The sequence below is a fragment of the Buteo buteo genome, chromosome 8, assembly GCF_964188355.1.
Source record: "Buteo buteo chromosome 8, bButBut1.hap1.1, whole genome shotgun sequence".
NCBI classification, from domain to species: Eukaryota; Metazoa; Chordata; class Aves; order Accipitriformes; family Accipitridae; genus Buteo; species Buteo buteo.
The window spans coordinates 37,152,199-37,169,086 of record NC_134178.1 but is presented as its reverse complement, the minus strand read 5'-3'; the positions used below and the strand labels follow the sequence as shown (position 1 = coordinate 37,169,086).

Genomic DNA, 16,888 nt, shown 5'->3' with positions numbered 1-16,888 from the left:
CAGTTCAGGATCGCTCCCAGTGGTATTTTGCACATTTTTGCTCAGAACAGAAAACTAGTAAAAGATGTAAGGTGCTATTAAAATGAGCAAGGAGCCGGGGAAATTAACATCAAGCACTATACAGTGATAAAATGTGGATAATGAAGAAGATACCAGATTATGTTTTATATGCATATTTACAACCCACTGGGGGTTACTAAAGTATCTGTAAATAAACATAACTGCTGATTACATGCCTTACAATTTCACAGTTCCATTTAACATTACTGTTTAGCTGTACATTTAACTACCATTTGCTTCAGCGCAACTATAATGGTAAACCATGGGTGAAGATTCACTCCACTCAAACCACTTGCTCCAATAATTGTATTCTAGTAATCAATACAAAATAAAAAAAAAAAAAAAAAAACAAACACACACGTTCCCAATTTCACTGCTTTCCTGCTTTTGACACTATCAAGCTTTTTCTTGGTATAAATCTTAACCTAAAATCTTGACCTTGACCATGGTGTAAAGCTTGAGTCAACTTATTCCTTAGTTCTTTTTCAGCCAGCTCCTTTGTTTTCTTTAAGAGGCTCTCTTCTTCCTCATAGCCTGTGAATATGCCAAAGAGCTCCATTCTCAGCCTACTTCAGTCATTCAGCCTTTGGGAAGTTCTCACTCATTCCCGATTTTTGTTTTCACAAAGCAAATCCCAAATTCTCTCTATTCCCTCATCACCCTCATAGCTTTTCTCCATCAGCTTCCTTGACAAAGTCAATACACCAAAACCATCCCGGGCCTACTATTTGACACTGCTATCCTCCTCACCTACCCTCCAATTTGGATACGTATTCTACTTTGCCCTTGCAGAGAAATCAATTCCTCCATTTCTTCCTTAGTCATACTGCTACTGTCCACATTCTACTTCCACCCAGGTAATCAAAATCTCATTATCTCCCACCTTGATTTATCAATCCTCCCTATATATTCTTAAACTCCACATTAGTCTCTCCAGATACATTTCAAACATCGTATCACTTCCAAGGTTTCTCCTTCTCCTCTGAAACATGCAATACTGGAAAACCTCACAACTGTAAAGGCTCTACTTACTCCTTTTGCACTCTCTGCCTATGTGAGGGCTGATGATTTCCATTATCGACGTATCTGCTCCTCTCACAAGCACCATAGCATTATTTTGCATCTAAGCTTCTCTAGCTACTGACGTTATCTAGAAGTTTTTTAGAGGTGTACCAGAAATGCAAAAGCTGAGGAGGTATTTGAAGGCCAATAATGTGTGAAGTTATCTCAGCACATTGCTCTGATGGAACCATTCAAATTGCTTGCTGAGTTCTACTTCTGTGTTTTCTACAGAAATTCAAAGAGCAGCTAGATATGTGTTCATCAGAGACTTGAAACAGCTAGCCTAGCCATTTGTTTTGTTAATGAGTTTGAAGTCATGTGAACATACACCTGACTAGCTTTAAACACAAAAAGAATGACTGCATCCTATGATACTTATTAATAACAGGATGAATAAACTTAGTTACAGCTGTCAATTTTGCAGCAAGTGTTCAGACAGACAAATGTAACCAACAAAATTAGAAGTTCCCCATTCACTGGGGAAGAGCAGTGGAAGAAATCAGACACAGTTTTGTTTGGTTGGTTTTTTTAAACTACAACCTGGACTCTTGCAAATTGCATCTTTGGGATTTTGTTCCTCAGCAAATTATAATATCTTGCTTTCTGTAAACGGAAGTGTAGGTCACATTTTCAAAAACTGAAAACCAAAAAGTCGACTTAAAAACATAAATGGCTACTGACCTCCTTCTTGCTGTTTAGAATATTTCAAATTAAAAAAACAAAAAAAATGACAGAAAATGGAATACATAAAAGCTTCCAATTCATTATGTTTAGAAACAGGAAGATTATTTTTATGATAATATTATGCTGAAAAAAAATCATTAATTCCTCTAATAGTTCCAATTCCCTCTTTCCAGTCAGATCAAACAATGCATCAGAATTATTTCTTGTGCTACAGTTCACCTATCAGAAGCGAAGATCCAGTACAACTTATTTATTACTTATGCTCTAATCTTGAGCAGCATTACTTAGCGACCTCGAAGTAAGGGCTGCTTTTTGCAAACACGTGAGGAGTCCAGAGTTGCCCTGTAAAATAGAGGTGCAGCCAGGGAACATACAACATAGTTCGCCCCTGCGCTCCTTCACTGCACTGCATACCTAACCAGAGCTGGAAGTTCGAGATAGTCCTAGGGGTCTATCTTTAGGCGGTCAGGTTAGGAACAGATTTTATCAGTTGTTTGTAACACCCAAAATCTTTATGTAGGCTCTGCTTCTAGGGAAGTGATACTAGAATATTTGCAAACTAATTTGTCATAACAGGCCCACTGTAAAAGACGTTGCTAACAGGCATACCTGCCATATATTTCTAAATGAATCAGAAAACAATTAATGTTTAAAAAGCTTCAGGCATTTTGTCTAACGAAGAGATTAAACATAATGCCAAATAAACATTTTTCTCATCTGTTCATTTGACATACATGCTGTTACATGTTTTATAGTTACTTAAGCACAATTAACTAAATCTGAGATAAAGGCAAGGCTGCCAAGCACAGATCAACTGCTCCTGCTTAGAAGCAGCTGGTAACTAAACCAGCTTCAGTTTATCAGAAAAGAGCTGAGAACACTAATAACAGTGGTTATTTACCTGGTCTGAAAGTAAAGCACCTGGCAAGACAGAACTCAAAAGACTTCCAGGTTATACTAGATGACCAAGGTTACATATGTAATTAACCTGACATCCCCAAACTGCCTTGATTCCTAGGCATTTTTGGTGCATGGATACTTTAACCAACCAACCAACAAAACCCCCACCAAAACCAATGTGCACCCCCCCAAAGTACATGGGGGGGGGGGGGGGAAGTTCATATTTAAAGTCTCATTTTATGAAGAAATTTACATAACCAGGAAAAAAACAAAGCATAAAAGGCATGGCAAGAGCTCTAGGGCCCTGAAAACGATTAGAAAGAAGCGCTCCAGGGGATGAGTCACAAAAGAGAAGAGTCAAGCGTGAACAAGAGAAAGGCAAGGGTAGAGCCGAGTTGTTCAGATGGACCAATGCAGTTAAAAATTCTTCTTACCAACCTTTTTCTGATAAAAACTTATTAATATGTTACAGTATCCTACTGTCTGACACCTCAAGTATCTATCTATTGTGCCATCTCCAAAAGGAAACTGGCAGGACCATTGGAAGGAAACTTGAAGGAAAGCATTTGAATCTCACACAGAAAGTACAGGTTAGTAGAGAAATACAAAGAGGAACATAATGGTGAATAGGGAAGCCAATAAAACTGGTTAATATTAAATGACAGAAAGAAACAGCAGCTTGCAGAAGATGAGATCTGTAAATCCCAATGACAGAAATGCAATTTGCGATCAAGACAGCTGGTAAAGGTCATTCAAGGACAGAGCTCAACAGAAGAGAAAGACCACGAGAAGACTTAAATTCTCAGAGCTGCTAAGCAAAGGTAAGAAAGAGAGGAAGAGAAAATAGAAACACTGAACAATGATGATCATTAATAATTTTTTCAAAGCTCCCATTTTTCTTTTTTTTGACTGACATTTTTTAAAAGCCTCATCTGATAGATCCCCCTACGTGTCATGTAAATTAATCCTTCAGATAACTTTATCTAAACTTTTGTAGGTATTTTGAAGATCATCTTCACATTAAAATGGCTAACACAAAACATGGTCAGATTCCTCTCCTCTAACAAAAAGATCGATACAGCAACTTGATCACACTCTAACATTATCTACATGGGAAAGAAATTTGTTAGAAGACTGAAGTTACCAGATAACGCTATAAGGAAACCAGAAAGCTGGAAGCTATCATAGGTGTGTTTTGACTAGCAAAAAAAGAAAAGAAAGTGAAACTGTTGTAAATTCACACTGAACAAAATTAATCTGCAAAAGCACCAACCTACTACACTGGTATTCTAAATAAAGAATGAAAGCCTCAAAGAGCTGCTCTTGCTCAGAAAATGTAACAGATTGTTGCAGGAATTGTTCCGTGACTTGCTATGGCCTACGCTGTGCAAGCTATCAGACTTGATGACCATAATGACTGCTCCATTATATTGTCCAATATACAAATTTCTTGCCTCCTCCCTCTTATGTCACTGTTAGGCTAATAAACATTCCGTATGAGGAAGTGATGAAGCTATGCATCTTCTGTTAGCCTATATCTGTACCATAAACAAAATTGTTTCCCAGAAACAAACAAAAAACCCCACACCCATGCCTGCCTACTTTCACACTTTCCATATAGCATTTGCTGTAAGGATTTAATCACGTATCTACAAGTCACACTTAGCAATCATTTTATGACCCTTTCTTGAATAATAAGTTTCTCTCCAAAACCTGCTTTTGATTAAACCTTCCAATATATCTCCAATTATTCTATCTCTTTCTGTAACAGAACTTGAACAAAAGAAAACATTAGTCCCCTATGACTACTTTATAGGTAGTACAGTTGTAGAAAAATGTTTCGGTAATAAGGGATAAAAACATTATTTCAATTACTTAAAAACCTCTAAATATTGTAGTAGTTAGAAAGTTAAAAATGGGAAGGAAACATACTGTCCATGAGACCAATATCAAGTTCCTAGTTCAGACTTTATGGTTATCATTTGTAGAATATATATATACACACATATACATAATATGAAAGGATATGATTTGCCATGTACATTACAAAAACAATGTACTATCTTCACTCGAATTTATGATTGAGTGTAAGTGCCCTTGACAGAACTGCCCATACATTTTTATTCATCTTTTGAGTGAATTACAACATTGGGGGGAAAAAAAAAGTTAATAGTCAATTTTGCAATTTCAGTCAGTTTAAAGACTTGGACAAGAAATTACCTTTAAAATACCCACCCACATACTTAGAACCATTATTTGGATTTTTGAAAATATCATTCTTTTTCCTGCTTATGATTAGAAAGAATTAAGCACTTTGCAAAACATTAGTACTTACTTGTCTCCAAAGAATTTTCTCCAGAAATCTGCAGCATCGGCTTTCGTGATACGAAAGTTATCACCCTGGAATTGGCCATTTGGAAAAATAGCCTTGATTTCTGCTAGCATGTGGCTGAAGATGAGGGACAGCTTTGTTAGGTTTCTCCTGCAGATATAATAGGGGGAGGAAAAAAAAATTACATCAAATTCTTAAAATGGAATAAATTGAATCATTCTTTCAGTATCTTAGGCATCCTACATACTTGTATAATAATCACTGTGTGACACAAGAAAAACACTGAGCTTTCAACTGAAAACACAAAGAAATACAACTCAGTAGTTTGTGTTTCCATGCACTTCTGAAGATGTATTTTTCATAAGTCTCCACGAATATAAAATCATTTTTTCAGCAACAGAACAGATTTGAGTTCTCAACTGCATATTCCAGAAAAATTTCTGATCCCCATAAAGATGAAGCTTGTGCATTTCTATTTCATTTAATCGTTGGAGAAGCAGGAATTTATACTAATTAGACAACTAATACATTTAAATTAAAAAAACCCAAACAACAACACACCAAACAAACTTAAAATATAGTTTTATGTGTGACATCAAACCTATTTCAATCCAGATTTCTAGAAATATAAACACAGCACAGGACTAGGTTTACTCTTTTTTCCTATGACAATTTTTTTTTTTATTCTTTCCAGCTTTCCCTTACTGCAGCTACTTCCTATTCTGTTTTTAAATGCCTTGTCTTTAGTTAAAACTTGCTTTCAGTTTTCAGTGGCATGTCAGAAAGAAAAATCAAGCTTCTTTGTTATCAGTTCACTTCCGTAAGACTTCCAGACTTGTATCAGCTAATAAAAAATTATTTCTTTTTTGGCACAGAAATCTCATTTAGTGTAGTGCAAAGAACATAGCATCCTTAAATACAAATAATTATTTTGTATGGAAAAATCTGTGGGAGATGGTGGGGAGAGGAGAGAGAAGAAGGGTGAAGCAATCTTTATGAGATTTTCCTTCTGGAGATTCCTTAGATGATCCTTGCAGTAAAAAAAGGGGTATTTTCCCACCTGATATATGAAATAGAGACCACCCAGGAGACTGAGCAGTTTCTGATGACAAATTTGTATTCTTATGTATTTTAATTAAATATTTCAATGAGTTAGAAGTGTTTTGTGTGAAAAGCCCATTCCTGACCTTCCACAGTCTCAGGCAATACTTAATAGTGCCTCAAACAATTTAATGAAAAAGATAATAAAATGCTTATCAATCACGTAATTTATGACGACTTATAGACAGTATTTTAAATAAATTAAGACTTATTCCTAAATCCTAAATTCCTAAATTTATGACTACTTATAGACAGTATTTTAAATAAATTAAGACTTATTCCTAAATCCCTAGCCACATGAAAAGATTAAGATAGATTTTTACACATGCATACCAAATAGCTTTCAGGATGCTCAAAATTTCAAAAGAACAGTTGAACATACTTCCTGGGGTCTTCCTAAAAGAACACTCGACTTAGTACTGAAGCAGTAATTATTTAAACTAAATTTGTGAACAACTTAGAATAGAGATTCCTGTGGAAGCTGTGTTGCAAATTTTGCTATAGGTTTTGCTACCAGGAAAACTATGATAAAGCTAGTTATTTTGAAAACATAAGTAATTTAAAAGAAACAAACAAACCACGGATGAAAACACTCTCCCTCCCCTCAATATTCAGATTGGTTGTAGGGCTAATTCTTTCAGAGTCCTTTAATTCCTGCAGTATAATCAGATGTCTACAATTATGATGCCCAACTGTTCCTTATTTTTCTGGATTTGTTCCTTGCTATCCCCCTTCCTATTTCCTTTGTACTTTAATAACACACACATGTTCTTTATTATTTTACCCCTCAGAACTCAAGCCTGCTGTAGAGAGCAAGCAACAGCTATTTTAACTTGGCTTCCTCAGTCTGCCCTAGACCCAAGATTAAGCAAGAAGCTTTCCGTACTCGGGACAGATGGGAACATGATTCGGTGCAAGTTTGAACAGAGCTCTCCCTTGCCTGGTACACCAAGTATCTGTCTACGTTAGCAACGTACTGCACCGCAGGGGCTCTTTTCAGGTACAAATGTATGTAGTGGGCTCATTGGATTCGTGAAGCTTGAGCCTGTAGCGAACTAAGGGATGAAGTCATGTACAGGTGCCATCTGGGGCACTTCCTCGCCCAGAGGGGAGTCTGCATACACACGTCCATGCACAGGCATTGCCTGTTAAGTATAGCTGCACAGTACGTGACCAGAACCAACAGCAAATGCACAGTATAGACATGCATCCAAACGGCTGTATCAAAATCACAAAGCCTGTTCCTTCCCTCTTTGAACAGCACCAGTCACTAAGTGCATCAATACACAAGTTGGTTAAAAAAAAAAAATCAAAATTATTTTTTGTTTGTATTTGTATAAATAAGAAAAAATGTTTTAATAACAAACGAAGATACCTTCTTTTTATCTGATTGCAAAGCTGAAACTTGAAACCAACTAGAACCTTATCGGTGCCTGCACATACATCACAGCATGTATGTGCAGCAGAAAATGACAAATCCTTGATCACTTATATATACGGTAGCCTTGTTTCCTTCTTCATTTTGATTCTTGCTGTACCAGATGATTACCTCAAGTCCTTCTTTGGTATCAAATCATCATAATAAAACATGCCTTAACTTTTCACTTACATATCTTTTCTTTGGAACTATAAAGCACATATTGTACCATTTTTGTTTAGATATGCTCATGTGATACCAGACTGCAGTAACTTATTGAGACAGAGTTACACAAAGCACAATGATTTCAGACATGGTTTTCAAGAATTATAGAAGGTGCAAAGATGATGCCATCAGGGTGGGCCAGTGATCTCCCTACCCATGCATTTTACCCTTCTGACAATGTCTGTCTATTTTAGCCTGTGTACTTTTGCTGTCTTGTGGAGGGTTTTCCCAGGACATCTCAAGAAGCACATATTCCACTTTATCCACTTGGCAGTCTGTGTGGCTCCATTTTCTAAGTTAGGATGACTCCTTTTTCTCCCTCATATAGAGACAGAGCAGTGTCAAAAATTTTCCATCTTATTTTCCACTCACAAGTGTAAGACAAGGTATTCAAGTCCTATTCATTTGGAAAACAACAACTAAAACCATCAGCTTCATCACTTTGGTTTATAAACTTTGGAAGACAAAGAACTGGTCAATCTGAGCCACCTATTTTAGGTCTCATTCCTACCACAAGACTGTAAAGAAACTAATCTTTAGCAACTCAGTCTGCACCTCTGACCATAACACAGGCTTTTCTTCTCCTGGTCACAGTGAAGACTGTTGTAATGGCAGAGGGACAATTGTACTGGCAGTCTGGTAGCACAGAAGAGGTGAGCAGATACATGCTCTGGAGAGACCCTTTGACTCACTAGATTCTAGCAGGGGAGAGGTAACTTACAGGATCATATTGGAGTTACACCTCAAAAAAATGCTATCCAAATTATAGAGAAATAATGGTTTTAATGCCTCAGCAGCCAGCCTTCAGGTTTTAAAATTATAATATACTTTCACTGGCAACCTGGAGCAGGTTAGAGGTGGGATTTCTTTCCTCAGCTATGTTATGCCTGGTACAGAACACAAACATCTCCTTTATTTCTGTAGAGAGAATAGGTTTCACACTGATGAGAAAAACCTTACCTTTCAGAAATCAAAACAACACTGCCTCTTTATACCAAACTGAACTGAGATGACCATTCTCCACAATATAATAGCTACTGTGGTAAGATTTAAGGATGTTTTAACACTAAATGATGCTATATCAACTGTATTTTATGTAATGCATAGTGTACGTCTCTTCCATATTATTTGCAACATACTCAAGATCTATTGATGTTTTTCCTATGATACATGCTTAGCTTTTGCTAACTTTCTTTTGCCATCTCAAACTGATGCCATACAGTTCAAAACCCTTGTAGAATTTGATTTCTGAAGCACCAGTTTTTCAGTCATACTCTATTGTTGCCAGACATGCTTATACATGACCTACTGAAGAACCAACAAGGTTTCAACCAACCCCAGAATGCTTAGGATATAAAAAATTAAAAACTGCATTTTCATTTAGTATACACTTGTAAAAGTCTATTGAATGAGTAAACATCTTTTGTTAATCAGAAGAAAGACGCATTTTCTTGATTTCAAAATTAATCTGTCTTTTATATATACATATATCTCATCAGCAAGTTTTCTAAAATACAGACAGCAAAGCCTGAAAACAAGAACTGTGAGTTTGTTCACTTTTCAGTGAATGACTATATTCTGAATCAATTTTCTCTCCAACTCCAGGGAGGGGGGTCAGACTAGAGAATACTGCAAAGATTTTATAACTGAAGGACTTTTCAAATACCCAGTCACATGTGATTTGAAAACGGGGCTCAATAATGGAAACATTATAACATCCCAGCCATAATCAGAGCAGTGGCAGCCAGTAGTAGAAGGTCTGAAGCAGACCTACCCTCCTAGATCTATTAAACAGGAAAATGAAGCATGACCAGCATGCAATAACATAGATAAGTTTTGGTTGTGTCAGCTTTTAATCACTGTATGAAAGCTGATTTTACTTTTTGGAAAGCAATATGGTCTAGCAAACAGAACTGGATAGGGAATTAGGCAGTATCACTTCCTTTCTGCCACTGGCCTGACTGATGAGGTGGGAGGAACACCTGTGTCCTGCATTTACTGCCTGCATATGCAGATGAACAGAATAAAACACTCGGACAGCTCCAAACTTGGAGAGCTCCAAACAAACACACTTGGCAGAATCAGCATATACAAAAATAAACAAAGCAAAGCATACATCTGTGCCCTGATCCTCCATAATTAGTGGATTTCACAGATGATAACAAAGACAAAGTCATTTTAGCGGTACGTACTTAGAGCTCATGCAACAACTTGAAAATACACAAACCTGCTTAGATACTGTATATCACTTCTACTTTCATGCTTGTATATTACTATCTCCCATGAAAAACAATTTTTATTTTACAACTATACATATTTCTAGAAAAAGAACGTAGTGTAGAAAAGAAGTCAGACTGTATATTTTTGCAGTTATGTCATTCCAAAAATTAGGTTACTGCTGGGTTTCCTTCTTCTTTGCATCTAGTAAGTGTTTAATCTTTCTGCATCCATATAGATACACTTTGTTAAACAACAACCTGCTGCAATAAACAATACATCAACTTTCCAAGCTCATAACATATAACTCAATCCCCTGGCACAGAAAAACAGTCTTTAGAGCTAGAACAAAATCTGTTTGGGAGCCAAGAATGTTTTCCAGATAGCTCCGACACAAGAGTATAGCAGACTATTACTAATTAACAGATAATTCCTCTATAATTCTTAGTCTAATTGTACAAAGAGAGCTGTTAACTGGAAAAGCTGCAAATCATAACTGCTTATGAACAAAGATAAAGTTGGAAACGTCTTCATAAGGTGAATTGTTTAACTTTTAAAAATCCACCCCCCCAACTATTAAAGCTTCAAAATCCAAAGCATATGTACAGAGCTCATTTCACATAATTAATTATATTCAAAACAGATTTCTGATCCATATGCTAGAGTTGCAGTAAAACACAGGGATCCTACAAAACACATGTTTCTCATTCGAAGGGACAGAATAGAGTCCTGTGATTCAGGTACAAAAGAGGGAAGCAGAGACCCATGTTCAAGCTCTTCCACTTTGCTCTCCCAGAGTTTAGTATTTATGTTTTGTGCTCCAGGCTCCTGTTCTGTGAAAAAAATAACTTTCCAAGTTATTTCCCATTTGTATTTTGCCACCATGAGGAAAATCATAGCTGCCCATAAAGGTTCTTGACAGATTATACTTCTACCATTAACTACTGACAAGTGACACAGACAGAAATGCACTAATTTCAGGATAAATCACAAAAGAAGTATTTCTGAGGACCTCCAGAAGGCACAGGAACATGACTAAAATTATATATGCTGCTAGCAGTTCACTCTTGAAAATCCAGTATAATCCTGACTCATTTATCCCCCTTCCTCTTCTAGAACTTCCCCTTTCACAGACAGTAAACATAGGAAGAAAAAAACCAAAACAAACAACCCCCCAAAAAAACCCAAACCCAAAGTGCTGCCGTTTTAGAAAACTACAGGTGTAGAATACAGTCAGTCTTAACAATGGAGCTCTCCTTAACACTTCAGAGGAAGTAAAGGAAACCAAAGGTTCCTGTCAACATGCCTGCAGAGAAAAAAACAGTCTACCATCATATTCAGCAATCAGCTCAACTCTGGATCCGTGCAATAATTATTTTTAAAAGCTATATAAGGGCTGGGTATTGTTCAGGGACCAAAGTATATGGGCCTATTCTTGGGACGAAATAGTCCTGGGACTAAGAATAAGCATGAGCTCTATTTCCTACTTGTGCCACTGACTCATGGAAGGAACACAGACAAGTAACTTAATTTTGCCGTGCTTTAGTATTCCTCATCTGTAAACCCAGAAAAAAAAAAAAAAAAAAAAAAAAAAGACTGCCTTAAACATGGCGAGGTTCAGCCAATAATTAAATCATCATATACTAAACATGAAAAACAAGTATAAAATTGTAAGAAACTACCTGGAGGCAATTACTACTTTTCCTTGAATCCTGGAGGACTTAAGCTTATCATGAGTAGGAAAGCAGTACACTTCCTTGAACATCTCTCCATCAGCCTGTTTCTGACAGATACAGGAGTATTGTGCAAGTCTATTGCAGCTGCACTATTCACGATGGATATCAAAAGGAAAAAATGGCAGACTTTGGATAAGATTTGGGCAAGGACGTTTGGGAAAACAAAGAAAAGTTGATCACAATATCATCTTGAACTTGCCTCCATCTTTTCCTTTGCTTAAAAATCATTTTACATTGATAGACCTTCTTCCACCAGCACTCTGGTTCCTTTTGTTCTTGTATTTTAAAAACCAAAAGAGTATCAAAATGGAAGAATGCAATGCTTGAAGAATTCAAAATTTCATTCCATCTTTCAAAACTGCTCATCAGCTGTTGTTGCTTCTACACTAAGTATCTGCTGCCTCATTTATGCAAAAATAAAGAATGAATATAATATACAATAGCTTAGTGAAGAATACAGAATATAAATACAAAGGAAGGAAGACTGCCAAGGTTTCTCCAAATCTAAGACTCTCTACAAACTGCTAAGTCTGTCTACTCACTACTCTCTCTGATCTTTCATTTATGAACTGGCATCCCATTGCACCTATCAACCTCTCTTAAGCAAAATTCTGTCCAACGATTACATTTGTTTTTTGCTAAACAAACACTCCATACAGCAGCAATCGTGAATAGCTCCTGCCAGCTGGGATTAACAGCACACATTTTGAAAATTTCACTACTTCCAGTTCTGTCCAAAGAACACTTATCCAGCACAGATCAATGTCTCAAGGTACTCTTAAGGTGATTTAATGTCTTTTCTCACTAGTACTTGGGTATACAAGGTAACAAATATATCAATGAAATGAAAACACAAAGAGTGTTAGAAGGAATTAGAGTAACAAAGGAAATACAGTCTGCATAAAGCAGAATGCAAGTTATCAAAAATCAAAGAAGGTATGTTGACAAGCTAAAGATCTAATAATTTTCCCCATAAATAGTTATTATCTCTATTTACTTATGCAAAATGACAGAGGTAACAAAAAAAAACCCTCTAGAGAATGCTACTCACGGAAAGAAATTTGAATAAAACTGATCTAAGTATTTACAAGTATAAATAGTTTGTAAAGGATAGTCAATCCTATGACATTTTAAGTAGCAACATAAACTAAGAGCTACGGATTTATTGATTTTAATTGAGCTACTATATTATCCTTATAAAATACATGATTTAACATAATCTAATATGTAGAGATTAAAAAAATAGAGCTGGACACTGGTTTGTTTAGTTTTATTTGCTACTTTTTAACAGTCAGTTGCTTTTGCACTATGGTTCCACTCATCAGCATCAACATGTTATTTAGCACTGCTCTGCTTCCTCCATCCTCCTCCCATAGGTGTCTTTGTCTACCAAGATCCAATGTTATTAACTGAATACTGACTTAAGCGTAAAGCCAAATATCTGCACCTATAAATGAAACAGAAATCCCCAGGAACAAGGGTAAATCCTGGTTTTGAAAAGTTGAATTAAGTCACTGAATACATATATATGTAAAACTTTTTAAAAACATGAGTGAATTAATATGAAACAAGGAAGAAGCAATTAGCATTAGCATGCTTTCACCCTCTTCCAAAGCCGCCTTCAAGTGGAAGTAATATTCAAAAGAACACTTGGCCAAAATAAGCAGTCTGTTAAAGGCAGAGGTGTGGTTGGTGTAATTTTTTAGTACCTGAATAGGACAGTAAACACCTTGAATTTCATTGCAAAGTGAGGTCACTGCTATAATTCATACTATCTGTGTACTAGAAGTAAAACTGATAGCATCAACAGGTGTTAACGTTTCCCCATGTAATCATCACCCTCATAATTCTTGTGAGGATTACTTGGTTTGGAGATAATCCATGCCATGGATAAAGCACATCCGTGGCAGGCCAAGCAAAGCTGCATGCAGAAAGGGACACTTCTCCATGTGGAGCAACTCGAGTAACTCTGGAAGGGATACAAGGCTGAGTTTGGCACAATTCCTGCCACAGCCAACAGCAGCAGCCCAAAGGCCAAGGATGGCACAAGGAGGTACAGATGCGACCAAATGCTTTATCTGCTTGACAGCAATCTAGCGTGAGCAAAGTGGTTTAGTTCTGTGCTGTGCTTCATCTAGTTTGCTGTCATGCAGCACCAGGAAACTCAGTGGTTCTGAGGTGCTAATACCACCAAAGCACATGTGCCATATAGGACCCTGAGTAAAGCTCTTAGTATCCAGGTGTGCCTGTTATCTGAGCAGCAAACAATTGATTACGCTTGTTTTTTAGGTTGCGGTGTGCTACAGGATTTTTTTCAGAGAAACAGTGCAGAACATGTACTGCAGGCTTGTTCTTTTGGAATTTTCTATTCAGACTCTATTACCTCACCTTAAAACATGCTGTTATTATGTTTTCCAAGTGAAATAAATTAAAAAGAGGCTCCATAGAAATGAGCGTTCTCAGGGATGGGCAATATAAAGTACTTAATTTTAAAATCAAAACCTACTGAATTCTGCAACAGTGTAGTTTCTTGTATAGACTGATCTTTCTGACTGTTAAACAGTTAAACTAAAATTTTTCAAGCTCAGTGCTCTCATCGCACTCCATGACTGTGGAAAAAAATCTGCAACACAATCTAGCCATTTCTGAAAGCAGTACTGGTAATACTTTTTGCTGACATTAAGAAGTTTTGGTAAACTAAAATACATATATGTCTTTTTCATATATATCGTTCTCAAGTACCTAAATCCAATTTTGATATTTAACAGGAAATGGTCTTTGGATCATATGTGCCTCCCAGTACTCTTGTGAAAATTTACACAAATTTGGCCAAATGATGAAACTAAGGGAAATCTTATCCAAGAGAACCCAAAACGAAATTCAAACTTTTCAGCTCCTATGGTTGACTAAACTACATATGAAAAAGTTGCAGACGACAACTCAGTCTGAGCTAGCTTGCAGCTGTGGGGCACAACTCTAATTCTTAAGTAGTGAGCTTTCAACACCAAGGAGGATGGGATAAGAAAATTCTTCTCCATTTCTCTCAGTGAAGCCCACAACAAACTCAGAAAGGAAGACAAGCTGTTTGATTCAAGGGCAAAGAAGACAGAAGCTAGAGAAGGGAGATGGAAAGAAATAGATGGCAACATCGAACTCAGTGAAACTTGAATTTAGAGGTATAATAATGCAGAGCAGCATAGGAAAGCCCATGACAAAATGCCAGCACTTTCAGAGAAGAATTTAAACAGCATGAAAAAAATAAACTCTAAGGAGATGCATTAAACATCAGGAACAAATGTATATATTTTATGGTTGCTTGCTAAGTGAACAGCTACTCTGTGCATTCAGGCCTACCCAGGCAACAGTTCCATGGAATATTTCATACTGTATTTAGAGACTATCACAATGTACAAATACAAAGGAGACTAACCATGGCCACACATGTAATCTTATTTCTGGAAATTCTTTTGAGATCTTACATTTTCAATTGTAAAATTTTTTTTGTTTGTTTTTTTGGGGGGGGGGAGTTGTAAGAAGTGTAATAGTATTTTTACCAGTCAGATCTTCTGATACAGATAAGGGATCTGAACAGAAGTTTTAAAATAACTTAGCATTCACTTTCATGCATGAGGAGTATATAGAAGTATCAAAACTGCTGTATTTTTTTTAGATTATTTTAAAATGTGCCATAACCTGTAGAGGTGCTTATTACCTGCTGTGTCACACATGATTTCCACTGAGTGCAAGTCAACAAGATTCCAAGTCAACAAGCTGTTCCAACATTCCTAAGAGACTAGTCAAAAGGGAATTTTCCTGGCTGAGCTGCTTCTGAGACTTGATCAAGAGACAATACTCAGCTGCACATTTTGCCCTAGAACTCAATTTTTTTTAAAGTCCTTGGATTTTACTTTTTGAGCCTCTTGTACATCATTACATCCATATATTTGTTCTGTGGCAGTGCGAGGAGCCTCTCATCAAAAGCAGAGTTCATTGTTTTACAAAGACTAATCCTCATCAACCCACATATCTCCTTTTAAAAGTATCATCCCTAAACAAGTAGGGGAACTCTCCAACTCTACATCTTCACAAATATATTTTTTTCACAGACCTTCAAACACATTAAAATAAGAATTTTTACCCGAAGCCCTGAAATAAGATTCCATGCAGGCAGCCACTCTTGTTAAAGCATTCTAAGAATTGTCATTAAAGCATTCTAAGGGTTGTTTTTCACATGGTCTAAAATACATGGTATTTACCAAAATGAATGTCCAAGTGAGAGCTAAATAACCCCACCAAAATACAATAATCAGCCTTGAAACCACATCTCAAGTAATTCCTAGAGCTAAAGTTATTGAATTCCTATCAAACATATAATAAAAATTCCCATTTCCTCAGATGCACTTTAATCAAATCCACCTGAAATCATTTGCTGAAAAAGATTTAACATTACTTAGTGCTGAGATACAGCTTGTTTGCAACATTCAGTTAACAAAAATCTGTGTCACATAGCTAAGCGGTGTCACACAAATCCATATGGCACAGAAATATACAAAATAAGATATATGTAGTACTGAAACTGTACGTGGGTCTTAGACTAATCACTGTGTTTTATTTACTGAGAGAATGTGAAGTGACTTTCATTCAAAGAAGAAAGTTACCATTTCTGGCCAAAATCAGTAAACAATACAAATCTATCCTATCACTTTCACATATACCCTGAAGCAATGAGCCTCCTGTCCTCTCGCATATCAGGAGTACCTCTAAACCATTTAAAGTGAGATACATTGCTGCAAGGTTGTGTTAGAAACTTTATCTGTACAGAATAGCAAGGAAAGAAAAATCAAATACTTGGTTCCAAATTGTTACTTGAAATAGTTTCATGATGCTATACCTACTTACAGGCCATGAGGATCAGGTCAGTAGATATCTATCAGGACAATTAGGAACAATCTGGCACCAGTTGGGAATACAGCACAGACCTTGGGAAAAGTCTAATACATTGCCTCTTTATTACGAGGTGTATGATTTCATACTAAATAGAAAAAATAGAACCGGCTGAAATAGTTTCATCAGTAATTTGGGTTGACTAAAGGCAGGCGCTAAGAAATGCAGGGACAGACGGCTGTATTTTTCATGAGAACTGAGGCAGAATCT

The 16,888-nt window shown here is 36.5% G+C and overlaps 1 protein-coding gene across 2 annotated transcripts in view; it reads right to left on the bottom strand.

Annotated features, from left to right (window-relative positions):
- CBLB (Cbl proto-oncogene B) overlaps window positions 1-16,888 on the bottom strand; it is a 140,109-nt gene that overhangs the window by 65,419 nt on the left and 57,802 nt on the right. For both annotated transcript variants that reach the window (XM_075034146.1, XM_075034147.1), the window contains exon 4: window positions 5,042-5,188. In XM_075034146.1, the coding sequence (XP_074890247.1) occupies window positions 5,042-5,188 (147 nt within the window). The remainder of the gene's footprint in view (window positions 1-5,041; window positions 5,189-16,888) is intronic.